At 48.4% G+C, this 27,720-nt stretch overlaps 1 protein-coding gene across 1 annotated transcript; it reads right to left on the bottom strand.

Annotated features, from left to right (window-relative positions):
• LTF (lactotransferrin) lies at nucleotides 1–26,976 on the bottom strand. The gene is made up of 17 exons (XM_045992358.1): nucleotides 26,839–26,976; nucleotides 20,809–20,972; nucleotides 18,557–18,665; nucleotides 18,049–18,231; nucleotides 17,597–17,744; nucleotides 16,967–17,022; nucleotides 15,365–15,543; nucleotides 14,732–14,906; nucleotides 13,896–14,050; nucleotides 12,586–12,676; nucleotides 11,535–11,582; nucleotides 10,881–11,036; nucleotides 9,156–9,297; nucleotides 4,703–4,770; nucleotides 2,909–3,093; nucleotides 1,596–1,785; nucleotides 1–209 (listed from the first exon to the last, which is right to left on the bottom strand). Exons 1-17 carry the CDS (start codon nucleotides 26,879–26,881, stop codon nucleotides 175–177), a joined length of 2,127 nt encoding a protein of 708 aa, XP_045848314.1. The 5' UTR covers nucleotides 26,882–26,976; the 3' UTR covers nucleotides 1–174.
• Between the last annotated feature and the right edge of the window lie 744 nt (nucleotides 26,977–27,720).

Below are 27,720 nucleotides of genomic sequence, written 5' to 3' on the forward strand. Positions count from 1 at the left end.
TGAAAATCGACAGCCTTTCTCATTTTATTTTATTGCGAGGATGACAGCACGGGGTTGGGAAAGCAGATGACTGGCCGGGGTGGGAGAAGGCCCAGTGCCCCCCAGGAAGGGCCGGGAGCAGCGAGGGGCGGAGGTGCCACAGGAAGGGAGGCCAGGCCACCTTCTGGCGGGTTTTTATCTTCTCAGGAAGGCGCAGGCTTTCAGAAGCGCTGTGGGACACACCAAAGCAGGAGAGTCAGAAACCGATTTCTTTTTTTTTTTAACCAAAATATGAGTCAAGGAGGGTACTGAAACACGGACCTTCCCCAGCCTTCTCCCACCAACCTGCGGCCCGTGCTTGCTCACCTTGGCCCTCCGAGCCTCCTCCTGATGGTGGCCCCCTGGCTCTGGGCCTCACTAACGAGGGTGACTTCCTGTCCTCGCCTGAGCGACACAGGCCCCACCCCCTTTTGCCTCTAACTGACTCAACTGTTACAGTCAAGTTCACAAGGCACAGATGGTCCTCGGATGAGAGATCATGCAAATCTGTCCACAGCAGCGGTCACCTCCTCGTGCCCTCAGGCACTGACAAGTACTCCCCGAGGCCCGCTTGGTGTGAGGCACTGTGCTGAGTGCCGGGGTTCCTGCAGGGATGCACGGGCCCTGCCCTCAAGGGGCACACACTCTGGGCACCGAATAGCCTTGCAGCCTCTTTCTCAGAATGGAGTCCTGGAACCACCTGATCACAATTGCCCTGCTAAAGAGCGGCGACGGTATTGACATTGGGGTCTGGGGAACCCTTGGTTGGCTGGGCTGTTCTCTGCTTTGTTCAGCAGCAACCATGGCTGCTGCCCACAGACACCAGCTGCACCCGCCTCTGTCGTAAGAATCAAAAAAACCTCCAAACACAGCCCAGTGTCCCCTCGGTGGGCGGTGTTGCGGGGGGACACAGCGCCTAGCTGTGAAGGACTGATACTAGAGCTTCTGGGCCCCACCCCACCCTGGGGCCCCCACCACCCCGATGTCTCCAGCTGTCTGATGAGGTCCCAGGATTCGGATTCTGGCTGACCCCATGCATAGGCGAGGTAGCAGTGTTAGAATCACCGCCTGGGGTCTTAGGATACTCAGCAGTACCTTACATGTGTTCTTCAAGGCATAAATCATTTTTCAGTTCATTTTTCTGGCTAAGATGCTTTCTAAGACTTTGTATTTTCCATGGCTGGCATTTATGGTAACTGTCTGGAGACCAGCATTTGTCCTTTCTGAATACATACGTGTCTACACAAACACACACATGTATGTGTATGTACGTGTGTACACGCACATCTACATATAGCAACATACATGTACACACACTTCATTCTACTGGATAAAATGTGTCATCAGTTTCTAAAACTCAGGACGGGCACTCAGCATTATAAAAATTTAGCATATTACTACTGCCTGATTTTTCTCTAAGTCTTTCATCTCATCAGTGACACTGTAACTGCCCAAGGCAGCAGGAAAGCACATCGCCATGACTTTTTTATTCCCATCTTCATTCCTAAGATGCCACCCAGCCCAGCAACCTCGCCACCCTTCCCACGTGCTGGCTTCCCCAGGGGTGTCGCACTTACGGGAGCTCGAGCACTGTCTCAGATTACCAACGGCCGTGACGTACGCTGATCCCAAATATTCTTGATATGTGTTTTTGCCCTGGAGTCTGGCCAGGCACTCCGTGTTGTCATTGAACAGAAGGTTTTTGGTCTTAGACAGGAACAAGCAAAAGTCTCTTGGGCACTTCTCGCCGTTTCTTCCAAACTGATTCTGTAGTAACAAGGCAGACAGTTAAGAGAGTGGCCGAGGGAAACAGGAGAATGTAGGACAAAGACACCTCTTCCATCCAGGCTCAGCCCTGGGAAGCCCACAGAACGAAAGGAGCTGAGTTCTGGACGCCTTCCACCACTTGGCTGAGCCCCACCGTGCGCCATGTCCTCCAGCGGCCCGTGCCTCACAGGGCACAGACACACCAGGTAGGGACTGGGCACCTCCCTACTTCTGATCTCACCTCCCGCCATCTTTCCCTCCTTGTCCATCTGCGGCCTCTTCCCGTAAAATCTCTGGGTGGCTAGGTGACAGCTGAGGATTTCTGAGAACTCCCCCAAAAGCTGATCACCTACAGCATTCCAAGAGGCCAGCTCTCACAGACAGGCAATCTGCATTGGAAATCATCTCTGCCCTTGATCAGGTCACTGCCTTGGGCGGGTGGGTCTCTCAGCCTCATCCAAGGGGCGAGAGCAACACACCTCGGTGATGAACCCCCTCTTACCAGCACCAGTGAGCATGCCACAGTGAGGTTGCTGTAGCCATTATTACCATTCTAGGGCCACTGTCTTTATTTTTTTTTTTTAATATTTTATTTATTCGACAGAGAGAAATCACAACTAGGCAGAGAGGCAGGCAGAGAGAGAGGAGGAAGAAGGCTCCCCGCGGAGCAGAGAGCCCGATGTGGGGCTCGATCCCAGGACCCTGGGATCATGACCCGAGCCGAAGACAGAGGCTTTAACCCACTGAGCCACCCAGGCGCCCCTAGGGCCACTGTCTTTAAATCACACCTGGACATGAGGTGTTCTAACACAAAATCTAGATGCTCTAAAAGAGAATCACAGACTTTAAGGAAATTGCACGGTTTCCTGCAAACCACTTCCCACAGATAGCCTTCAAACTACAGAAGTTCTGAGTGTGTTCTCTCTAGAGATCACACGTGCGGAGCCCTCTGTTTTCCCCATTACTGAGACTCTGGGCAGCTCCTCGGCGTGAAACCGGCTTCAAGCAGAGGGACGGGAAAGACGGGCTCCGGACGGGCGGCTTCCCCTCTAGCGCTGTGACTGCCCCGCCTCGCAGCAGCCCGTGCAGCTGGGAGATGGCAGGAGGCCCTGGCGATCCACACCTGTTGGTCGAGCAGCACCTCCTTCAAGTGTGTTGCCTTCTCTTGCCGAGATACCACACCGTGGTTCGGAGCCATGGCCAGGTGGCACGTCTGAGCCTCCGTCACCGGCTTCCGGGTGCCATCGAGGCACAGCAGCTCAAAGTCCTCCAGCCTCAAATCCTTAGCCCAGGCCTCAGGGTTCTCGCCTAGGGAGAGAAAGAAAGGAGGCATCAGCCATGGGGCTGCCCCACTCAGTAAAGGTCCTTTTTGGGTCCACTGGTTTCTCCTGAAATGCACACATGCAGGTCACAGTGACATAAGGGAGAGGGAAGGAAGCTGTTTGCACAAGCTATACAAACTCCAAATATAGCAGACGTCAGGACTGTTTCCACACTAGGGGACGGGATCCAGGAATATAAGGGAGTGATTGGACAAACCCTGAGAACATGATGCTCAGTGAAAAAAGCCAGTCGATAAAGGCCACGGGATTCCAGTTCTATGAAACGTCCAAAACAGGCAAATCTACAGAGAGGGAAAGCAGACTGGTGGTGGGCAGCTCTGGAGGAGTGGGGAAAGGGGCAGGAGTACTTTCTGGGGTGTTCTAGAGTGTTCTAGAATTGGGCTGGGCTGGTGGGTGTGGAGCTCCATGAATGTGCTAGAGACCACTGAGTCGCACATTTGGAATGAGCATATTTTTATAGCATGAATTGTACCTCAACAGAGCTGTTAATTTTTTTTAAAAAGAACGCCCTCACCTATTTTCCAGTGAGTTCTAGAAAAGGAACATCTGGTTTATGGTCAAGAAGAAATTGTTTTCTCCTTCCTTTCATATTCAAAGGCTCTCAGTGTATAACCAGACAAAGGATAGGAACTTCTGTAAGTTTATTGAGTATGTTCTATCAATTTAAAAAAATAGTTGTAAAATCCCAAAGAAACTTACACCATAATCTGACATGGCTCTAGGATAACGAGAGTATGCTTATCGTGATAAGCACTGAGTCATGTACAGTGATTGTTAAATCACTATACTGTACACCTGAAACTAATACCACACTGTATGTTAATTACACTTCAGTAAAAAAAAAACCTGACATCCATCGATCCCCAGAGATCACTCGGATTAATGTTTCATAAATTTGAAGTAGAATTCTAGGCGTGTCTGTGTATGTGCAAACACAGATCCAATGTTCAGGCCCCTGCTTCGCTCCTTCTACCCCATCTCCCCTCAAAAAAAAGCAAAAACAAAAACAAACACTTTATCCGTTCTCTTGGCTTTGTCTATTTGAGATTGAGATCACTCCAAGTTTTTATGTCTGCCTTGGGGGCCAGGTAGGGGTCCAGGAGAAGGCTGCAGTTTGGAGGGAGGCCAGATGGCTCAGGGTGCAGAAGTTGGCAATTACTATTCATGTTCCATTATCGGTACCAGCCTGTGATTTTTGTCTCCCAAAGACTCCCAAGGAGTTTCCAGACAGAGGGCTCACATGGGTCTGAATGAAGGCCCCTTATTACTTTTTTCAAAACTTTAGGACAGGGACATGGTGTACTTCTGTGGTTGACTAGACAAAGCCACGGAGACATTTGCTACTGTGTATGGCTGGGATGTGTGTGTTTGTGTGTGTGTGTGTGTGTGTGTGAGAAAGAGAGAGAGAGAGGGAATACGGTTTCAAAATCAATGTGACACTCACAGACATACCACGTGGCATAATTAAGTAAAGAATTTTGCAAGTAACTTGATCCAAAGCCTAGGAAAGGTTAGAATAACTTCCCAATTGCAAATCTGAATACTGAGACGCGAAAGGGAAGCACTTCGCTTACCATTTGTGTTATCCAAGACCGTGACATCTTTCACAAATGCGACATCTCCAGCCCTCTCCGCCAGGCACCTAAAATGTTCCAGAAAATAAACACATTGCCACAAACGAGAAACTATTAGGGTTTTCATAAATATTTGTAATATAGATTCCAAAAACTGAAACAAGGGAGTAAATGCAGAATAGATAAAGACAAACATTTCCAGGAACATATAGTTTAAAATGGTAGCTTGAACACGTGCATTTATGAATCTTCCCTGCTTCCAGAGTCCCAATAAAATGACATTAGTGAAATTGATGGGTTTTGGGTTTTTTTTTTAACTTTAATGAGATTTTTTAAAGCTGTAAACCATGAGTCAGAGGAGGGCAGGAGGGGAAGATAGAAGGTAGTACTGACAACTTTTGGAAGGCGGAGAGCAAACCAATGAGTTGTAATTGATCCAGCAGGGCAGAGACAGCTGTAAATGGAAGTTGGAAGAGAGGGAAGCCCAGAAGAAAATTGATGTGTGCTACAGAACTCCAGAAAGGTTCATCAGTTAGAAGTACCAGGCATCACGAATCTGGCTAAGACGGGAGGACTGGATAGAGTGTGTATAAACATGGCTTATGTGCCCTGCTATTCCATTTGGCTGGGAGATGGCTCCACACACCCCACCCTCTGGCAGGAGACTGAAGGCTTGTTCACAAGATATTGAACCTGAATTACATGAGAGACAAAGAGCCAAGCACAGTGGAGAGCAGAGGCCCAACACTGATGTCAGAGAGTGGACTGAAAACCTATATTCTGTAAGGTTAAATCATAACCTCTTTCCCCCACTCAGCCTCCCAAGAATCATACAGGATGATTCTTTCTCTGGAAAAGCTGATCAATCTAAGAAAAATTCCTATAGATTCTGACATGGGGATGCCCCACAGTGAAATGACACAAATCAATTGCCCCATAGGTGAGGCCCATAACCAAGCCAAGACATGGTACCTGATGCAGAACTAACTGTCATTGTTTGTGTTTATTCTTAAATATGGATAAATGGCCAGAAACTACTGGATCTTTGCAATAAAAGACAGAAAAAAATGTAGACTGCAAAAAATAGTTAACTATGCTCAGAAAATAGAGAGACAATACAGGAGAGGGAATAAAATTTTTTTAAAGATTTTATTTATTAATTTGACAGAGAGAGAGAACACAAGTAGGCAGAGGAGCAGGCGGGGGGGTGGGGGAAGCAGGCTCCCTGCTGAGCAGAGAGACCGATGCGGGGCTCGATCCCAGGACCCTGAGATCATGACCTGAGCCGAAGGCAGAGGCTTAATCCACTGAGCCACCCAGGCACCCTGATATTTATTCTTTTAGAAAAAAAACACTACCTTGTTTTTTCTGCTGGATGTTGCTTCTAGTAACTTTCCCCCTGTGTGTTTGCTTCATATTATTATAGTGATTTCTGACTGTGTACTGCTCATTGTTATCAAGACAGGATTTTGGGGGGCACTTGAGTGGCTCAGTGAGTTAAGCCTCTGCCTTCAGCTCAGGTCACGATCTCAGATTCCTGGGATCGAGCCCCGCATTAGCCTCTCTGCTCAGTGGGGAGCCTGCTTCCTCCTCTCTCTCCGCCTCCCTCTCTGCTTGCTTGTGATCTCTCTCTCTCTCTCTCTGTCAAATAAATAAATAAAATCTTTAAAAAAAAAAAAGATAGGATTTTTGAGCAATCATTGAGGCCTATCCTCAAGGTGCTGTCTTTCAGGCAGGTTTCTAGAGGGACCACTAGTCAGGGACCACTTTTAAAAATATTTATGAGTTTAGGGGCACCTGGGTGGTTCAGTAGTTAAGCATCTGCCTTCGGCTCAGGGTCATGATCCCAGGATCCTGGGATGGAGCCCCGCATCCGGCTCCCTGCTCTGCAGGAAGTCTGCTTCTCCCTCTTCCACTCCCTCTGCTTGTGTTCCCTCTCTCACTGTGAATCTCTCTGCCAAATAAAAAAAATAAAGTCTTTATATAAATAAATAAATAAATAAAAATATTCATTCGTTGAGAATTTCTGCACCATTCTAGGGGATATAAGTTTGAGCTGCAAATGCATGCAGGAGAAGGCTCATGCTTTCAGTTTTTCAGGGCTGGTATGCATTCTCCCCCATTTTCCTCAGCATCCAACAGCTTGATGCCCTCAGGAGGAGGTGAGGAAATTACTTCTGATTCACTCCTACCTTAAAACTGTATGTAACCTCTGTGTTCAAGTTTGTCACGACAGGTAAATGTCCTCAGGACAAAGCGAACTCTTATTTCTCTGAATTCCTAGTCTCCCTTAATAATCTTACTGCTTTGTTATTTATTTGATATTTTTAAGAACGTGTGCGTGTGTGTGCCTGTGTAGACCATTCCAATATTTTTGCTTGTTTTTAGTGACAGGATTGGTCAAAATAGCTAATGCTGTCCTTTCCCAGACAGGGAAAATCCTGTCAAAATCCCTAGGGAGAATGTTTTTCAACTGACACTTAGTCATCCAGCCAAACTATACATCATTTCAAAGGTAGTGCAAACACATTTTCAGACATGTAATCCTCAAAGAACAGCAATGTCAGTTCAGCCTTTCTCAAAAAGATGTGTTCTGTGCCAACAAAGCCAAGAAAGCAAAAGATGTGGAATCCAGGAAACAGGCAATTTAACATAAAGTATTGTGAAGGGAAATCCCAGAATGATCATCAAGGGGAATCCCAGGATGACAGCTGTGCAGGAGGCCTAGAAAACACCAGTCGGGACTCGGCCAGAGCAAGATTCCCCAGCATCTGATGAACCAGAGCCAGCATTCAGCTGGGTATGTATTGTTAGGAGGTTTACACTACTGACTATGGGTTTTTAGATGAACTAGTGATTTTTTTTTAAGCCCATGAAGTAAAAAAAACATGACACAAAAAATGAAGCAAAAAAAATGAAACAATGAAGCAAAAAAATGAAGCAAAAAAAAAAATAAGACACCTATTAACTCTAGAGTAAACAAAAACTTTGTACTGTAAGAGAAGTACAACCTTACTACACCACATGTTTGATATGAGAATATTTACACATTCATAATAACGTAAGCACTGAACATGAAATAAATATGCTGAAAGGTGAAATTTGTGCTTGTGAGTGGAACAGGCACAGGAGTTGCAGGAGAGGCTAGAACTTCTTCTATAATGGAAAGACAGCAGAAAAATAGCTAAAAGTGAAAATTAAGAACCTGCAATATAAGAATGTTAATTAGAAATATAGCCATGCTAGGACTTCTGGGTCCAACTTTCAGTTTAGACAAAAGACAAAACATTTCCTTCTTGTATAAAGAGGAACGCTAAGGTGTAGGTGTTCCCAATGGAATACCTTCCCGTGAGTTTAAAAGAGAAAACCACAGGATTCCTCTGGGTTTTTCTCAGTGTCTACTCAGTATTTCTGAGCAGAATCACATCACAGCTTTTCCATTTGCAAATCCTTAGTCTTTTAAAGATATTCTCATACCTTCACAAAATATTTTCATAAGTCACTCACACTATAGTAAAAGTTACATCTATATGGTCCCATTGTGGGAGAGAGGGCTACTGAATTTATATAGTGAGAAGTTCAAAGACCCCACTTTGGCCACTGTCTTTGTCAGATCCATAACGCCATCTGGTGGTGCAATAGCTTTTTTTTTTTTTTTTTTTTTTTTAGTAGGCTCCATACCCAGTGCAGAGCCTGATGCAGGGCTTGCACTCACAACTCTGAGATCAAGACCTGAGCTGAAATTAAGTGTCAGACGCTTAACTGACTGAGCCACCCAGGAGCCCCAAGTGCAATATATTCTTGGTGAATAGAGAAAAAGGGATTGGGGAGGACCCCTGAGAAGCCGACCTCTGTAGGAACGGGGTTGCGATTTTAATTATGGATAATTACTGTGGATCACTAAGTGGTTATAACTGGTGAATTCTAAAAAAATATTTTTTGGTTTACCTTTCACTTTCCTAGTGGAAAATAACACTGCACTACTGCTTTGTCTTTGCCATTTCTAAGGCTGAAATCAGAGAGAAAAGTAAACTGTGAGATATAAGGACAACCCTGATGGGAGGTGAGGGTGAAGAGGGTGGCGGCTACAGGAAAGAGAATTCTTGCCCATAAAATTGAACCATAGAAAGGACATAAGAGGCCACAGACACCACCCATTTGATTTTGAGGAGGATGATGCTGAGGCCCACTGAGGCTGACTTGGGTCCCAGGCCACAGTGAGGGGCCCGGCAGAGCTGAGGTCATGCAGCCCCACGGCAGCAACCCCGTGGCAGCCTTGGGAAGGAGTGGAGGGGCCCTGATGGGTGCAGCCCCTTTGTGGGCCCCCAGGCCGCCCTGTGGCTCTGCTGTGACAGGTCGTGTCTGCCTCCTTAGAAGTGCATTGTCAAGATGCTGAAGGATGAGGGATGAAGGACGAGGCCCCACCCTGGGTAGGCTCAGCTGCAGAACTCACCTAAAAGCCCCAGTGTAGCCAAAGTATCTCTCATTGTTGTTGGGCGCACACTTGTTTTCACCGTTCTCGTCGCCAACGCACAGCGCACAGAGATTGGACTTTGGGTCTGACCCAGGGGCACAGCTCTGGCTAAAGAATTCATCTGGGGAGAAGGAACACGGGAGTCAGTGCTTCCCACCTGAGTCGAGATGAGAGGCCTCTCTACCCAGCAGGCCATGCAGCTTGGGTTGGGTTTGTTCCGTGACCTGGCACAGACACCACACCCTCGCTGTCATACACCGCCTGGTGCTGCCACCCACCGAGGGCCCAGCAGAAATCAGAAGAGCTTCACACCGGAGGCACTAACAGGAATTCTGGCCATGGGTTGGAGAAGAGGGTCTGGGACTGGGCAGAGGGACCCATTGTGACAGCCTCGGGCTGAGACTCAACTGATGAACTTGACAGTAACCCACAGCCGAACCTGCTGGCTGCCCTCCAGGATCTGATGTCCCCTTTCCTCAGAAACAGAAACCCTGCTTTTTGCCTGGGCATCCAGTCCGTTAGAATAAAGACTGGCCTTACCAGATGCCCTGTGGCTAGTACAGAACTCTCCAGCAAGTTCCTTAGAAACACCCTTCGAAGACAGTTGGCCCAGGCCTTTCTCCCCTTCTTCTCTTTCCTTCTGCACATGGCTTGCTGAAGTGGGCACCTGGCCTCCAGTCGTGACATATACGGGCCACGAAGGGACCTTGAGCACGGCAGCCACCCAGATCACTGCTCTGTGTCTGAAGCCCAGGCTCTGATCCCGTGAGGTTATCACAGTAGCTCCGGACAATCTAATCTCTGGGTTTCACTTCCATGAGAAAGAACTTGATCCGACTAACCACCCCCCGCCCCATGTGATGTGACCCACGTTTAGGAGTTAACATGGACTTATATGGGTGAAGGCGAGAGGACGCTCTGGGAACGAGAAGGTCCTGCCTCGATGAGCAGCTATAGCACCCACTATCCGACTCATGTGGGCCCTGCCCCCGGGAGAACCAGACCATGTGTCAACCTCGGGAGATGCCCGGGGAGCACCTGCTAAGGTCCCCCGTCCTGGCTCGGAGGCAGCCACGGGGCTGGGAAAGGATGACCACGGCGAGCGTCAGCAATGAGGAGCAGAGCCCCATGGAAGTCTGCCCGAGCCGGGCTCCCAAATCCACTCAAAATGCAGCGGCGTCCTCCTTGAGGAGACACCTGCACGAGAGGCAAGCCCCGGTGAGGACATGCCACACATTTTCACAGCAGCAGGCCCACGGCAGGTGGGACACGGCCTGCGCATGGCGGGGGGAACATGGGGCATGCAGGGAGAGAAGGCCCAAGAAGCAGGCAGAGCCAGAACCCTTGAGCTCTTAATTTGGTTTCCTGGCGGTCTGTTTCCTGAGGCAAACAGGTGCCCTTCCGCAAATTAGGAAGCCAGCGTCTAGGAGAAATTTGGATCGAACACGTCAAAAGATTTAAAAAAAAAAAATTCTGTACTTCTCAGAACCTGTATCTATTCTTAGGGTGCAGAGAAGCTGATTGGTCCTCCAGTTTTTTATCTTGGGGCGGGGTGACCCACTCCGTGCTGCCTGGTCTGCCATACGGACAATGTGCTGACCCCAAGAAAGGCCTTCGGGCCACAGTCAGCCCCGCCACCCCCCTTCCCTGAGGTCCCACAGCTCAGAGCGCCTACGCAGGCACGACTCCCTCAGGATGCCTTACCAAACTTGCAGGAGCCCGTCTGGTTGAAGAGCAGGCCCATGGGGATGTTCCAGCCCGCAGTCCTGCCCACGGCGGTGTGGCAGGACTTCCTGCCTCTCAGAGAGTTCCAGGTGAGACTGGGGTCTGATTTCCTGACAACGGCCACAGCAAGGTACCCTTGAACAACAGAAGAGGGGGTGGGAGGGGGCGCGTGGCATCGGACTCGAACACAGCTATCTGCAGCCTGAGCCATAACAAGTCAAGGAGCCACACCAATCAGGGATATCCCCCAGATATCTGGCCACTGTCAGAAACTTAAGCGACTGTTCTATGTGAAGGTGAGGCCAATCTAGGCTATGAAAGGAAGAAGACAAGCTGAGCCTTTAAGCGGTGGCTGGGGACCTACCCTGACTCAGCCATACGAGACAGGGATGTAACCACCCTCCTGCCCTGTGATCAGAACACAGTGAGCAATTATGAAAGTTCTCGACCAAGTTTGAAGGTCAGCAGAACATTCGTTACCATTACGCATCTATGAATTATGTGCACCTTCGAAAGAACTTCAGGATTCTCCAGCTGCATCCCTTTCTGTGAGTTTTTCTAGAGTTCCTGCCATCTCCCCCTCTGGCAATGAGGACTTAACCTCCACCCAGAAAGGAACAGATTCCAACTCACCTTCCGCCGGTCTATCCACACAACCGGCGTCATTAGGGTTCTGTGATTCTGAAAGGACAAAAACAAGCAAAATGTGGTTCAGTGCTGAGCTTTGTGGCGAAGTCGCAAACTTTTAAAATCTCAACGATGCAGGATCAAACCCAAGGAGAAGGGACAGTGCAGCAGCCCCGGGCACCAGAAAGGCATCCATCCTTGTGTTCGCGGATGCTCACGGCAGCTCGCTTACAACGGCCACCAGCTGGATGTGACTCAAATGCCTCTCTGCCTTAAGAGGGACAAGTAACGGCACAGTCACGGTACAGAACAGCGCACAGCCACGAGAGTCCATATCCTTTAGAGGAACAGCACCAACAGAACACTGAGCGAGAGACATACAAAGTACATGCCTCACATGCAAGGTTTAAAATCAGGCAGAATCGCTCTGTGTTGTCTGAGGTCAAGGGTCATTACCCTGGCTGGAGTAAGGGGGCTGGTGGCAGGAGGGCACCCAGGACCACGTGGAATTTGCTGTGTCTCGATCTAGGCGCTAGCACACCGGGACGTATCAGTTTGTGAAATTCACGAGTTGCATGCCTATGGGCATTTTTCTGTATGTATAGTATACCATACTAAAATCTTCTTTTAAAGATTTTATTTATTTGTGAGAGAGAGAGAGAGCACGAGTTGGGGGGCTGGGCAGAGGGAGAGGGAGAAGCAGACTCCCCATTGAGCATGGAGCCTGACACAAGGCTCCATCCCAGGACCCAGAGATCATGACCGGAGTCAAGGTCAGACGCTTAACCGACTCAGCCATCCAAGTGCCCCTAAAACCTTTTTTTAAAATGAGAAGGAAGAAGCCAATCCATGCCAATCTATGCTCTGTCCATGCTCAATCCGTGCTTCTCAACACAGCAGACTGTGTGGGTAAAAGCCTCTTTCCTTTATTCTTTCCCCCGATTCTCCTGTTTGAACGCATCCCCCATCTCAGCATCTCCACCTGGACCCACCCGGTGGGCTTACTCCTCCCATGGCCCAGACGGAATAAACCAGAGAGGACACTCCCCGGACTTACTCTGGTTCTCTGCCAGGACAGGCACCAAACCACACTTGCCCGCAACATAGATAAGTCCTCCATCCAGGCTCAAGGCATCAGCTTTTCCTTTCTGCAAAACCAAAGCAAATCATCAGCAGCACACAGAGAGGCTCTCTCCCATCCTGCCTGTTTTAGGGTCTCTCGGAGCATGGCTATACGTCAGAGAAAGTCAGGTGTTCCAATAAAGCAGCAGAAAGAGACAGGGGTTTGTGTGAACAGAGCATCCAAGGAAAGACTATGGTCACTACTGATTCTCTACCAGCCCTCTATGCCTTTCACGCTGTCACTTCCAGCACAGAGACCAGGCACAGGCAGCACTGACTTCTGTCCTCCAAGCACTCTTGGGACACCCTCCTGGACCAGCCTCACTCACGGAGGAAATGCATGGGAACAACCGGCCTGGTCTAGTCTCATCCCATTGGCACTACACTCAAAGCGCTACACAGAAGCTGTTCAACATGGCGTGCCTGGGTGGTTCAGCTGGTTAAGCATCTGCCTTCCGCTCAGGTCATGATCCCAGGATCCTGGGATCAAGCCCTGTGGGGCTTTCTGTTCAGCAGAGAGTCTGCTTCTTCCTCTCCTTCTGCCCCTCCTCCTGCTTGTGCTCTCTCTCCCTCTCTCTTTCCCAAATAAATAAATAAATAAAATCTTTAAAAAAAAAAAAAAAGATGTTAACAAATAAGCCAAAATGACTGATCTGCCTCCTCACCCTGGGAATAAACGAGCCCACACCCCAACACTGGAACATGGATTGATCAAGACTGCTAACTCCCTCTTCAGCTCAGTAATAATTTATTTTGACAACTCTCCTAAAAATAACTGGCTGAAGATTTCTATTCACGGATGGGGCACCACCGCGTTATAGATAATATGAAATAAAGGGACAAAGCAGAATAGGATCATGGCTAAACCAAGCCACAGACACACAGACACAGGAAAGATACTTTTTTTTTTTTTAAGTGTTTCCTGAGACTATGTTCACTAGGGAAAATGGCCACGACCTACCCGCAAGTGACAAGGACTCAAAGCCTATAGAACAGGTGCAATCCGGGATGCACAGGAGTACTCAGACATCCGGGGGTAGGGAGCTCTCAACCCCTGAACCGCGATGTAGCTCTGCTAGTAGTATGACATGCTACCTGTCTAGGTTTCCTCTGTCCCCTGCAATAATCGCTTTGAAGGGGGCTGGGTGGGGGTGGGGGGGTGGAATGGCTACCAGAAGCATTTCTGAACGGAGTGCGCAGCGTCCTGGGGCCCCGGACCACCCCCGGCGGAGCCCGCGCCCCTACCAGGACCAGCGCGATGCAGTCCTCGCCGCTGGGCGCCGACTCGCAGCTCACGGTCCCGCCGCTCGCGCGGCTCCACTGCTCGCACTTGCGCAGCTCATCCGCGCCCACCGCGCACCACGCTACCCGCGCGCGCCGCTCAGCCGCCTCCGAAGCCTCTGCGCACGGGAACAAGGCCGAAGTGGGGTCCAGAGCCCAGCGGGGACACCCCCCCGGCGCCGCTCGCCAGCCCAGAGAAGCGCCTGGGGAACCTGCTGCCCTTCCGCCCCCTTCCCAGACACAACCCCTTCTCCAGGCGCGCTCATAACCGGGGCTTCTCATTTCCGTTCCTTTGGAGACTTCCCCGGTTTCTAATCCACCCTTCGAGCCTTAGTGCAATAACTTGTCTAATGTCTCGGTCCCACGGGATACAAACTCCAGGACACAGAGACAGTGGCAGTCCCAGGAGATGGCTTAGGGGACGCTGAGCCCATCCCTGAACTCCCCTAGGGCAGTCACCACCTCTAACAACAGTGCAGGGTTCTGGTTCCCCCCACCCCCAAACTCCCACCTGTGCATGCACCCAGGAGAGGAGCCACGGCTGAGCTGGCCCACTGCGGTATCCCCCCCTCCCCCACCCCGCAGGTGCAGGACCCCAGCCCAGACTTGGTGTTCACCAGGCCCTAGGGGGTTCATCATGCCCTGGCTTGGTTGACAGGACACTGGCCTCTGCCTCCAGTGGAGAAGTGACCGCTCTAGAGCAGGGCTGCACTGCCTGAGAAGGGAGTGCAGGGTCCTTCCTGGAAGGTCTCCCCCTCAGCTTGCAACCCCTGCTGCCAGCCTGCCCCGGCCTCACTCACTTTCCCTCAGGCCCTGGAAGGCACTGATGAAGTTGAAGCCAAGGTACAGCTCAGAATCTATATTCGAGGGGATCCTCAAAAACCCAAGGGCGGAGTCTTTGAACAGCAGATCCTTCTCCCCTGCGGGGGAGCCAAAGAGCTGGAACGAAGATGACTTGTCTTTTCCAAACTTATCCTAATTCAGGAAGAATAAGAATCACAGTCTCAGTGGTAAATAGAGAGGAAAGGAAAAACAGCATGTTGAAAACCGGTATCCAGACCCGGGGGTTGATCCTTGGTTCAGTTCCTCCTGCGTAGGGACCGGCGCCTTCCCTGTGGCAGGAGCTCAGCTGTGGCTTATTCCTTAGAAAGCTGCTAGGGTCCCAGCACCTTAAGGTCCTGAGAATACTGTCCCATCCTCCCTCTGCTTCTGCTCCAGCCCACGAGACAATGTTCATCAGTAATGCTGGAGAGATCTTGACTGTTTCTGCTGTCTGGAGCACCGCCGAGGTAGGCAGTTCACTGAATTTGTCACCTTTTGGGAAGAGAGGCTGTGCGGTAGGACTTCGGGGACAGCAGGAAATTAGGGAAGGAAAGCAGGTCCCCACTCGTATCCAAGCAGGTGAGGAGGGTGGGGGGATGAGGGGTGGATACCTGTGCCTTCTGCAGAAGCTCCCAGATCAAGTCCTCCTTGCCATCCACACTTCGGGCCACAACAGCATGAGCAGGGATCCGGGCCAGGTGACAGTCCCGGAAAGCGTCCACTGGCTTCCGAATGTTGTTTAAGCAAAGCAGCTCATACTCGTCCTGGTCAGCCTTGTTCGGCAGGTTCTCTGGACGAAGGGCAAAAGTGAAGGGGAACCCAGATGAGCCTACTGGAGGCACTAACCATGAGCTTCCCCCAGAGGAGACATCGGAGGCACTCTACAAAACTGGGCGGTGAGAAAGGCAGTGGATTGCTCCAGAACATTCCAAAAGGAATGACAATGCCCAGAAAGCCTCGGGGGCTAGCCCAGTGTTCCTCTGAGTCAGACAGGCTGCTCCGGGATCAAGACTGCTGCCTGGCTGGTCAAGAAGGCAGAACCGGACCCCATCTGTTTCCATGGCAACTCTGCCCAGAAAAGGGCCAGGTGGCAAAGGCAACCCAGCTAGCCATCCAGGGGGAGATGCCTTACCCACCTCTCTAGAAAGAATAAAAATTACAAACACTTTTACGGCAAGAGATACAGTTGAATCACTTCCTAAAACTGGGTGCTATCAAAAGAAGGGGGAAGACTTTTTATGAGGGAGTTCAGCCCAATTTGGAAGTGCTAATGTATCTCGTATATACGTCGCTTCCAAATATATAAAGTGACAGGAACCTGCCCAACTCCTCTTATGAGATTAGTACAACCTTGATCTCAAAATCAGAGAGAGAAGTACAACAGAGAATTATAGGCCTCTCGTCTTTACGAACATAAATGCACCAGTCTCAAATATACATTAGCTAATTCAGTCTAACAGAGTATCTTAAAATCTAGCAGATCAGGATTAAGGTTTGTCAGTTTATCCCATGGACAAAAGAATGGTCAGTCATCCAAAAAGCTAAAGCAATGTATGCCATTAATGGAGGAAAGGAAGAGCCGTGAGATCATCTTAATTTTAATAGATGCAGAACAAGTACGTGAATGTTCAACATCTACTTGTGTTTGTTTTTTTAGTTTCAGAAAACTAGTAATATGGAGAACTTGGTAAAGGTCTTGACCTTGACAGATGCCATCTATCACAACAACTACAGCAAAATCCTACTAACGAACAGAAGAAAATGAAAGCATTCGAATCCGGTAGACACATTCCATGGAGCATTCCTCAACAGACAGAACCACTGAACTAGACAGGCACAAAACACAGATAAATCTCTGGAACAAAATGCTGGGTGGAAAATCTGGGCAGCAGCATGGTTTCTAATGCTGAAACGTCTGTGGTCTTAGAACCCCAAAATACAAGGGGCGCTCTGCATTTTGTAAGACCCCATACATCTCGAAGGACCTGTGTCAAGTACCATGGCAGGGCTCTCTATGAGGAAAAGAAAGGCAGTGGGTATGGGGGATTTAAGGGAAAATGATTGTTTAAAAGAGGAAATAAAAAGAGGCATGTCCTGTAGGGAACCCCAACAATTGTGTGCCAAGAGATGAGGCATCCAATTAGCTCAGTACTCAAAATTATGAGAATAAAATAAAAGGAGAGAGTACCCAAGGCTCTCCTCCCGCCTCTTACCAAACACTGTACTGTCCCTGACAAAAGCCACATCTCCAGCCCCTTCTTGCAGACACCTGTGGAATGAGAAAGCACGGGAAGGGTCAGCACAAAGCTGCCCTCCCCAACTTTTTCCTTGTGCCTCCCGGGGGAACAGGGTCCTGAGGTTTGTCTCCTGTGGGTGTCCGGCCCACAGAGGTCAAGGCTCTGAGGCTTTGGAGCACCCCATCTGGGGAGGGAGCAAGAGCCATGTCCAGGTAGATGGTGAAGATGAATGGCTCAGGTGCTGGCCAGAGACCACCCCCCTCATCTCCTGTGTTAGGGGTTGAAAGGGCAAAATGGGTCTTTCTATATAAAAGGGTTTGAAGACTCTACACCAGAAAGTAAAGTCTGAGTATCTTGAGGACACCACCAGACTGGTGTAGGGGTGAGGGACACCATGAGGGAGTCTGGGGTGGGGACTGGAGGGGCATGTTCACCGGGCAAAATCAATGCCCTCTTTCTACTTAGTGCTTCTGTCTACACGGCAGTGGGAGAACTGGACTTGCTCCATGGGCCCGGCCAGGAGGCTGAGCTGTATTTGGGGCCAGAGAAAAGGCTTCCTGGGCTGAGGACACGTGGCACTCAGGAGAAGAGGACTTTCTCACTCACTTGAAGGCACCAGAGTCGCCAAAGTATGGTTCCTGGGAGGAGCAAGCACATTTATTTCCCCCTGTCCCCGCACACAGGCGACATAGGTTGGGGTACCGTTGCTCATCCGCGCAGGGCACGCAGCTGGCGGAGAAGAATTTGGCCGCAGCTGTCAAACACAGAGAAACAGACCACATGGGGTGAGTCAGCCCAGCCACAGCTCATCACACCTCCCTGTGTCGCTCCTGTGGGCAGAGAGCCACTTCCTCTATCCTTGCTGGACAACCTCTTTGTGAGGCTGGGAGCTTAGAGATGCCGTTGGCCAACAGCAGACTCAGCTGCCACCTTCCAAGGGCCGCTGGTGCAGTGAGGCCCACCTTGGGCTCATCACACATGTGTACCAAGTGGCCTGTGTGTGCAGCTGCGCTGGAGACCCCCACCAGAGATGGCCCTCCATCCCCCAGACATCTCACCTTCCTCAAGGGGCTCGGGTGGCCCTGCCCAGTTCAAGAATGGACGAAGGATACCCATTGGGATGTTCCATCCAGCGGACCTGCCAAGGCCTGTGTGGCAGGACCTCAAGCCTTGTAGTTGGTTGAGCTGGAAGTTGGTGCCCTTCTTGGCTATGGCCACAGCATAATAGTAGACTCGTTGCTCTGCAAAGGGACAGAGAGAACTGAAAGTTCTTAACCGGATAATTAAAAGCCTTAGAGGAAGGAAAACAGCCCACCTTGACCTTCCCCGGGTGGAAACGGGAGTCATAGGCTACCTTTTCCTCTGGTCCACTCTGTTCCCCCAGGGAGCACACACATGTCCTCCCTAATTGGGTGGGCATCTGGCCCAAAGAGCCCAGGAACTCTGACCCCTGCAAGAGGGATGCTATCCGAGACCCCACCTCTACAACGCAGCCCCTCTGACTGCATGGAGCCCAGGGCCAAGGCCAGAGCCACCCCAGCTTCTGGGTCTCCAGGGAGAACTCACCTGCTTGGGTCCCATACACCTCAGCTACTATAGGTCGCAGTTTGTTGGGGTTCTGGCCAGCCTCATACACCAAATCACCATCCAGGGTCACAGCATCTGCCTTGTTTGCCTGAAAGCAAAGAGGCAAGCCAAGCTTCAGAAGAGAACCCACCCTAACTCAGGACACTGGATTCCAGGATGTCACAGGTCTTTGTGGCTGGAAGATCTTCCAGCCATATTGCTATATTCTCTTTTTTGTACAAACCCCCTGTCCGTATCACTCATTAATTTCAGTCATTTATATCGAAAGTTGTTTATTCTAGATGCTTTTCCCATCTTTTCTCTATATTTGGTTCTTTTAAGTTCCTTTTTATCAAATAGAAAATAGAACTATTATGCTATCTTAAAATTATCCTAATAAACCACGTGCATTCTCTTTGGCATATTACTTCTCATATACTTACCTATTTCCTTTTTTTCTTTCTTTTTTTTTTTTTTTTTTTTGTATTTACAGAGACAGACACAGCGAGAGAAGGAACACAAGCAGGGGGAGTGGGAGAGGGAGAAGCAGGCTTCCCACCGAGCAGGGAGCCTGATGCGGGGTTCGATCCCAGGACCCTGGGATCATGACCTGAGCAGAAGGCAACCGATTAATGACTGCACCATTATATTGGCAATCTGGTAGAGACAATATTTGGTGGACTGTTTTACTCATCTAAAATCGCATGACATTTTCTTACTTCTGCAGTTTTTATTGACTTCATTGACCTCCTCATATTTTATGATAGTGCGGTTGTTCCATGGCTTATCCAATAATTCCAATTCCAAATGTTTGGCACTTTAATTTTTTTGCTATGATATCTATGCTTTTATGGATCGCTTTGTCCTCATAGATTTCTTTTTTCCTTCTGATGACATGTTGCCTTGGGGTAGGCATCTGAGAGTGGGAATCACTCAGACGGTGAGCATGTTTATCTTCATGGCCCTGGCCATTGTCGTTTTTCTGCTTTCCAGAAGGTTTGTAATGACAATTTAGAATCCCACCAACCAGGAAGATCAGTTCTGCTATAAAATCACCAGCAGGACAGGCTTTCGTTTTATTGTTATTACTTTAGAAAATGCAAGTGCTAACAGATTGCTTAGGTGTGTATTCCTCTGGTTACTAAGGGGAACATTTTGTATTTTTAGTAATTATGCATGCCCTCTTACTAAGGCTTGGTTCATATTATTTTTCACATAGGACCCTACCTTTCTGACCAGGTTGAATTAATTCTTTATAGAGTGAACAGTAAGCAGGAACCCCTTATCAGAGCTGGTGCATATTCATTCTGGTGCTTTCTAAATTTTTTGGTTGCATGTTTCTAACGACTATAAATTCAATTTTTTATGTTTTTTGATCTGTCAGTTTACTTCACAATTTTGTTCATTGCTTAAAAGCTATGAGCGCTCTTGTCTTCTTGTCCTCCAAATTTCTGAGAATTAACCTGTCCCTTGAATAGATTAGAATGAAGTCTAAGATTCTGCATTTTAAATGAACAAGGTATGCTGGTACTGTTTTCCCCCAGGCCATAGTTATAAAACAATAGCCTAAAACATTGTTTAAGCTAGATCTTTTCCCCCTACATATTGTTCTGATAACTCTATATATTATTAGAAACTTTGACACAATTTACCCACTCTGCTAGAGTCAAGTGCCCACAACTATGGCACAGGGAAGGGACACAGAACATATATCTTGAGTGAATGAGTAAAAATTATTTCAGTAGATCTTATATCTCAAAAAAACAAAAGGAATCTGTGATCATCCAGAAGTCATGATTCCCTTTTCTCTCTCTCTGGGTATGTTTTGCACAAATGTCCTTCCAATGCCTGGTGCCCTGGCCAGCCATTCCCAAGTCCTGTGATCTGGTAACTACAGACCAGCTGATCTTACTTTTGTTCAGGGTTCAGCAGTAATGATCTTCTGGAGGTTTTATATTTCAGAGGAACCCTGATTTTGCCTGTTCATCCAATGTGACAACTTTTGTGTTTGCAACAACTCTTATTAACAATTTGTGTTGCAACCCCAGATTCCCCACCTTTGGTCTCTCAACTTTGAAATGTTAATATCTGCTTTCAAAATGGCCTTGTGTCCTATAAGGAAGGAGCACTCCCAACTTACAGGTACCCAAAAAGAAAAGCAGAAGAAGTGGGGGAAAACATGTTTTCTATTTCACTCCATTTCATTCCCTCCATTCAGTTTGGTCCCACCCGAACACACGGCAATGACTTACCTTGATGGCCTGGATACATTCTTGGGGGGAGGTTCTCCTTGTGCAGGAGACTGTGGGGCCCCTCACTTTCTTCATATTCCGTTGGAATTTGGAGCATTTTGCCAACTCTGCTTTGGATATGGTGCACCACCGAACATTTTTCCTAGGCACGGCCAGACACAGTCCTGGGAGAGAGAAACCAAGGAGTCAGGGTTCAAGCACTTCCCAGAGAAGACACCACCTCACCCTATGACAGTGTTTTCCAGACTCTTCCATCTCTCTGTTCCTCCCCTTTCCTCTCCACTCAGTGCCAAAGTTAGGCCACTGTCCTCGGGTGCAGATGTCTTGATGGTCTAATAGGCATTCTCTGCTGGCCAGAGGGCTGTGACTCTCAATAAATGAAGGAAGATGGTCAGAGCCTCTGGATTATTTTCCTTCCTGTAACTGACACATTTCCTACCTCTAAAAAATGATGATGACCCTTTGCATCCTTTTGTGAGGTTCTCCCACCTGCGTTGACCCACTTGAAGTCGAGAGGTAGGCAGGAAAGGGATTACTGTTCTTGTTTTATTAAGGTGGAAACTAGTTCTTGAGGAAGCTGAGTGATTGTCTGCTCAGCGGTGGCAAAATCCAGCCTAGAATCCAGGTCCCTCTAGACTGTTGCTTTGACAAGAATATCCCCAGATGATGCCAAGGCAACTATAACACACCCAACTCCTTTTCAGTAGTAGTAAGTGGTGTACCAAATGGGTCAGTGTGCCTGAGTTACCACCATTCACCCTGTATCAAGAAGACTGGTTCTCCAGCCAAGACTGCTTTGTTGGTAGAATCTATGCAGTTAAGAAGGAAGCTAGACCAGATTTGCTCACAGCCCTTAAAAACCACATCATTGAAAAACTTACAGTGAACATTACATTATAATAATGAAAGACTGGATGCTTTCCCCTAAGATCAGGTATCCACTCTCACTTTCCCTATTCTACATAATACTGGAGATCCTAGCCACAGTAATAAGGCAAGAAAAAGCAACAGAAGACACCCATACTGGAAAGGAAGGAGCAAAACTGCCCTTATTTGCAGATTACATGATCCTCTATGTAGAAAATCCTAAGGAGTGCACAAAATGCGATTAGAACTAATACACAAGTAAAACAAGGTCACAGGCTACAAGATCAATACACAAAGAGCAATCATATTTTTGCATATAAGCATTGGATGATCCAAAAATGAAACTAAGAGTATAATTTTACTCACAATAACATCAAAAGTAATTAAATGCTTAGAAAAATATTTAACAAACCAAATGCAAGATTGGTACACTGAAAATTATAAAACTTTGCTGAAGGAAATGAAAGAAGTTCTAAATAAATGGAGAAATATTTTTTTCATGCTTCATAAAACTCAATATTGTTAAGATGGTAATTCTCTCTAAATTGATACAATCAACACAAATTCTATCAAAATTCTGGCAGGCCACTTTTTTTATTTTTGAAGGAATTGGCAGACAGATTTGAAAATGTATATAGAAAAAATAAATAAATTGATATAAAATAGACAAAATAATTTTATATGACTTATATTTATAATTTTTCCATATAATTTATATTCAATAGTCAAAACAGTTTTGAAAAAGAACAAATATGGAGCAATTTTACTTCCTATTTTCAAAACATTATATAAAGCTACAGTTATCAAAACAGTGTGATGTTAGCATAGAGATAGACATAGAGATCAATGAAAAAAATTGAGTCCTGAGTGAGATAAACCCTTACATTTACATTCAATTGATTTTTGTTAATGGCACTAAGGCAGTTCATAGGCAGAAGGATAGTCTATTAACAAATGGTGCTAGCACACATATAGGCTCATACAAAGATTAACTTAGAACCCTACCTCACACCACACACAGAAAATTAACTCAAAGTTGGATCATTAAATTTAGTGTAAGAGTTAAACAATTACACTTTCAGAAGGAAACACAAGGGGAAAACATTGCAACCTTGGCTTAGGCAAAGTTTACTTACCAAAAATGCAGTCCATAAATGAAAAAAAATTGATAAATTGGGCCTATCAAAATTCAAAACTTTTGTGTTTCAAAGACAGTTAAGAAAATACAAACAAAAGCAACAGGTTGGGAGAGAACACTTACAAAGAACCTTGACAACTCAGTCAAAGACAAATAACCTAATCAAAAAATAGGCAAAATATATGAACAGACATTTCACCAAAGAAGATACATAAATGGCTAATAAGCACATGAAAAGATGTTCGACATCATTAATCATCAGGGAAATGCAAATTAAAAGCACAATGAGATCTTCATTTCACACCTGCTGGAACTAGTTATAATAACTAAAACAGAAGATAACGTATGGGTAAGGATGTGAAGAAATGGGACCCCTTTTACACTGTATAATTCTGGAGCCACTTTAGGAAATAGATGGGCAGTTTCTCAAAATGTTAAACAGAGAGTTACCATATGACCCGCAGCAATCCACTTCTTAGATATATACCCCAAAGAAAGAAAAAGATATATTCACATAATGACTACTTTATAAATATTCATAGCAGCATTATCCAGAAAAGCCCACCCACACCCCCAGAAAACTAGAAACAACCTAAAAAGTCCAGGCACTGGTGAATGGCTCAAGAAAACGTGGTACATTCACACAACAAAACATTATTTGGCAGTAAAAAGGAAAGAACTAGTGGTATGGGCCGTGATACAAATGAGCCTCATTTATGCTAAATGGAAAAAAAAAAAAAACAGATGCAAGACACTACCTATTGCTTGATTCCACTTGTATGAAATTTCCTAAAAGGCACATCTACAAAACAGAAAATAGATTAGTGATGGCCTGATGTGGGGGTGACAATGAGAAGTAACTATAAATGGACATGAAGAAACTCATTTAGGGAGAAGAAATGTACTAAAACTGATTTACAGTAATGGTTGTGCCACTTGGTAAAATTACTACAAATAACTGAATTGTACACTTAAAATAGGTGAATTGGAGGATATGTAAAATATTCCTCAATAAAGCTATTGCAAAACAAATTAACAAAACCCACTTGTTGGCAAAAGTCACCTTCCCATTTGGATGTGCTTTAGAGTAGAACACTCAGCCCTCTGCCATCTCCGGCATAATCAGACCCATGCATAATCGTGAACCATCCCCTGTATAATCAGACCCACCAAGGTATTTGAGGCTCCCAGGGAGGACCTGGGGAGGCACCCAGGCAGAGTCAGAAGGGGCTCAAGGGCATGCTGCCACAATCCTTCTCCACCAGCCATGTCCCAAAAAATCCCAGGGGATGTAATCTAGCATGACGCTCTCATGGAACTGTACTGCCATAAAAATTAGTGGTTCGGTCAGTTAAGCCTTTGCCTTCAGCTCAGGTCATGATCCCAGGGTCCTGGGATCAAGCCCTACAACGGGCTCCCTGCTCAGTGGGGAGCCCGCTTCTCCCTCTCCCTCTGTCCCCTGCTCATGTTCTCTCTCTCACACTCTATTTCAAATAAATAAATAAAATATTTTTAAAAAATCAACCAACCATGTCATATTCAGCCACTTGTGACCCAGTAGCATTTACTGGATGCCTTCTGTATACACAGTACTGTGTGTCATACAGAGGAACATGTAAGCAGAGAGGACTAGATCTTACCTCCCATTTGGAGAGGCAGAAAGTCAAAAAAGAGGGAGTTAAGTATGATGAATGTTCTAGAAGAAACAATACCAAACCAGAAGTGAGGTCCCCATGACCTCAGCCAGTAATCAAGGTGTCCAGGAAAGTGAGAACAATGGCCCCAATGTTGCAAGCACCTTTTATGCCAGGCGCTTTGCTCAGCACTTCACGCCTTCTCTGTCCATCAATCTTCCCAACCCCCTGTATTGTGAGTGCTCCTGACACCCTCATTCCCAGGTGAGAAAATAGTGGCTTTAGCTAGTTATGTGGCTTGTCCAAGTTCCCCCCAACTAAGAAGTACTGGGTCTAGGATTTCAACCTACAAAGTCAGACACAAAACCTCCTGCTCTTACCACAGAGCTAGCCCGCCCATTTAGGTTGGTCAGGTTAGAGACAGACCACAGTGGAGATGGAGTGCATAAAGGGTTTGGGGTCAGATCGTGGAAAGCCCTCGGTGCTGGTCCAAGGAGGTCTTATTCCAGAGGGAGTACAGCTCTCTCTTGAAAGAGAGCAGATAAGAGCTCTGCTAAGAATGGGGAGGGGGTAGACTGAAGGCAGGGAACCAAGTAGAAAAATACTGGGAATGGACAAGGGGCAGGAATCGTGAGGTGGTGTCAGAAATTAGCTTGATGACAGATGCGACCAAAGGGTGTAGAGGAAAGGCAAAACAGAAGACCATGCTTCAAGGTGGGAGAGGACATGAACAGCAGCAGGAATGGGGAACCCACAGGCAGAGTTGGTTTCTTCCCTTGGGAAAGGCTGAACCAGGAGACTATATAAAGGACCACCAAGGGGATTTTCAAGATTCGCAGTCCCAGTCCCCCAAACACCAGGGGCAGGGTCAGAATGCACTACTCACTCATCCCTCCCCAGCCACCTCCGAAGCCATGCATCTCCCTCAAGACCACGTGCTCTCTGAAGCAGGTCTGGGGCTGCCCCCTCCTGTATCCCCAACCCCACACCTGAACTCTGTCAGCCATTCAGATGCTGCCCCCCGAGCCTGGATGGAATCTCCTTGAAAGTATGCATCCCCTGATTGCTTGTGTACAGACAGGCAGTGTCCTGACCTCCAGGGCAGGGACTGGGATGGAGCTACTCTTCTCACCCCACCCAACCTTTACCAACCAGGAACCCATGAGAGCAGGGCAAGGACCCCCCTAGAGCAGGGGTCCACGGCAACCGAAGATTCAAGTGAATCCTCAAAATGGAACCTAGGGGTGCAACTCTAAGCCCAGATCCTACAGCACAGCCCATGACCTCCTCTAGGAAAGCAAGGTTTCCTGCTTCTTGGTCTCTCTCAGGTGACCCCAACCCTGTACTGTGCTCCCAGCCGGCTACACACAGGTCAGGGAGCAGAAGGCAAGCTGGTCCTGAGCAGTTGGTCCTGGCAGACCCAATCCTGCCTCAGAGAAGATAGGGATGACAAGACCCATAAGAAGGAATTTGGAGAAGGGAACCAGAAGATGGGGACAGGGTCCCTAAGGTTGGGGGTGTATGCTCAGTGTGCTCTCTGAGGCCCTTTTCCACCCATGATTCTCCCAGCTGGGAGTACAAGCTCTAAGCCAGGAGCAGGCTGACCCAGGCTGGCAGGAGCCCAGGGAGGGAGGGGACATCTGTCGTTTTCCTCCGACCCCCCACAAACTGCCAAGGCACTGATAACTGTCACACAAACACCCCACAACTGCCGGGAGCCCTGCCCTCACACATTCCAGTCACCAATGCGCATGACTGTTGAGTGCCCTGCTCACACCCCAGAAACTATTTCAGATAGTCCTAGCTTGGATGCATTTAAAACCAGAAATCAATAATTTCTCTCTTAGACTCTCTGAAGGGGGGGGTCCCCTCAGGAAGGTCTGCGCCACTACCTCTGCCCTTCTGGGAAGACAGCTGGACTTTTTTTTAAATTGGGCTCTGCCTTGCCCAAGTTACACAGTCCTGGCAGGAGCTGGGTTCTGAACTCCAGTCTCCTGTGTGTCTTGGGCAAGTCACTCACGGTCTCCGGGTCTCATTTGCCTCCCACGTAAAAAGCCTGCAAGAGTACTATAGGTACCAAAGGTCCCCGTGGGACACAATGGGACAGGGTCCGTTTGCGGAGCTCTAGGGACGCTTGGACCCGCTCAGAGGAGCCCTACTCTGGCTCCTCCCTGCGCAGGTGGGCGGGACCCGGCCGCCTCCGGGCTGCAGGAGCCGAGGCACGGGGATGGAAGGGTGTGGGGCATGGGGAGTCGGGGCGCAAACGCCCACCCCGCGGGGCGCAGGGATAGATGGTTGAGGGGGATAGAGGGGACGCAGGCATCCAACCAGCGGGCGCGGAGACCAAGGGCGCCCGCCTGGCGGGGCGCGCTCCCAGGTACCTGCACTCACCAAGGGCCCCGAGAAACAGCAGGGCAGGGAAGACTAGCTTCATTCTGGGTCCCTGAGACGACTCTGGCGAACGAAGGCTCTGCCACCGGCACCGGATCTGCCCCGCTTTATCCCCGGCTTGGTGACCTCACGGGGTTTGCCCCGCCCTGTGGCCCAATACGCATCCCCTGCCCGGCGCCCTCGCACCCCTCCTCCGCTAGTTCCTTGAGGCCAGAAAGGGGGGCAGAGGGGGAACAGGGGAGGGAGGGGAGAAGGACCGGTGCCCGAGCAGCCTTAGCGCCATAAGAGAGGAAACCCAGCCCACAGGCCACCTCTGTGAGTCTCCGATGGTGCTGCCTGGTGACTAGGGACTGGGATGGTCTTTCTCTTCAGCGCGCTGCAAGTCCCTAGGGACTCGTGGCCTGCGAGTCTTGTCCTTTCTTTGGTCTCAGAGCCTCCTAGACCATTGGACACAGAGCAGGGATCCCAAGGTCAACATTTGTGATCATTTGAACCCTGAGGCTCACCTTTCCTTTCGCGGATGAGTCAGAAGTGCCTGGGAACCAACTTCACCTTGGCCAGTGGCCAGCCCAGAGCTCTGCAGAGGACCCAGCTACCTGCCCAGAGACTGCCCTGGGCCACCCATTCGGGTCTCTCCCTGCCCCACTGAGACCACAATACAGCTCCCAGAAAACAGAGCCAGAGGTCTCAGAGGAAGCAACCACCGCCCAGGGCCCAATGGCTGTCACCCTGTCCCCTCATTTGCCAGCCAGAAGTCTGTCTTAACACTTGTGTCGGTTTTCTTTTGTTTTGTTTCGTGGCAGTATGAGGTGGGACATGAGAACCTCATTTTGATAAATGTCATATTTTGTCAACATAAGCTGACCTTATTTCAGGAAGGTG

This window comes from Meles meles, chromosome 20 (genome assembly GCF_922984935.1).
Source record: "Meles meles chromosome 20, mMelMel3.1 paternal haplotype, whole genome shotgun sequence".
NCBI lineage: Eukaryota > Metazoa > Chordata > Mammalia > Carnivora > Mustelidae > Meles > Meles meles.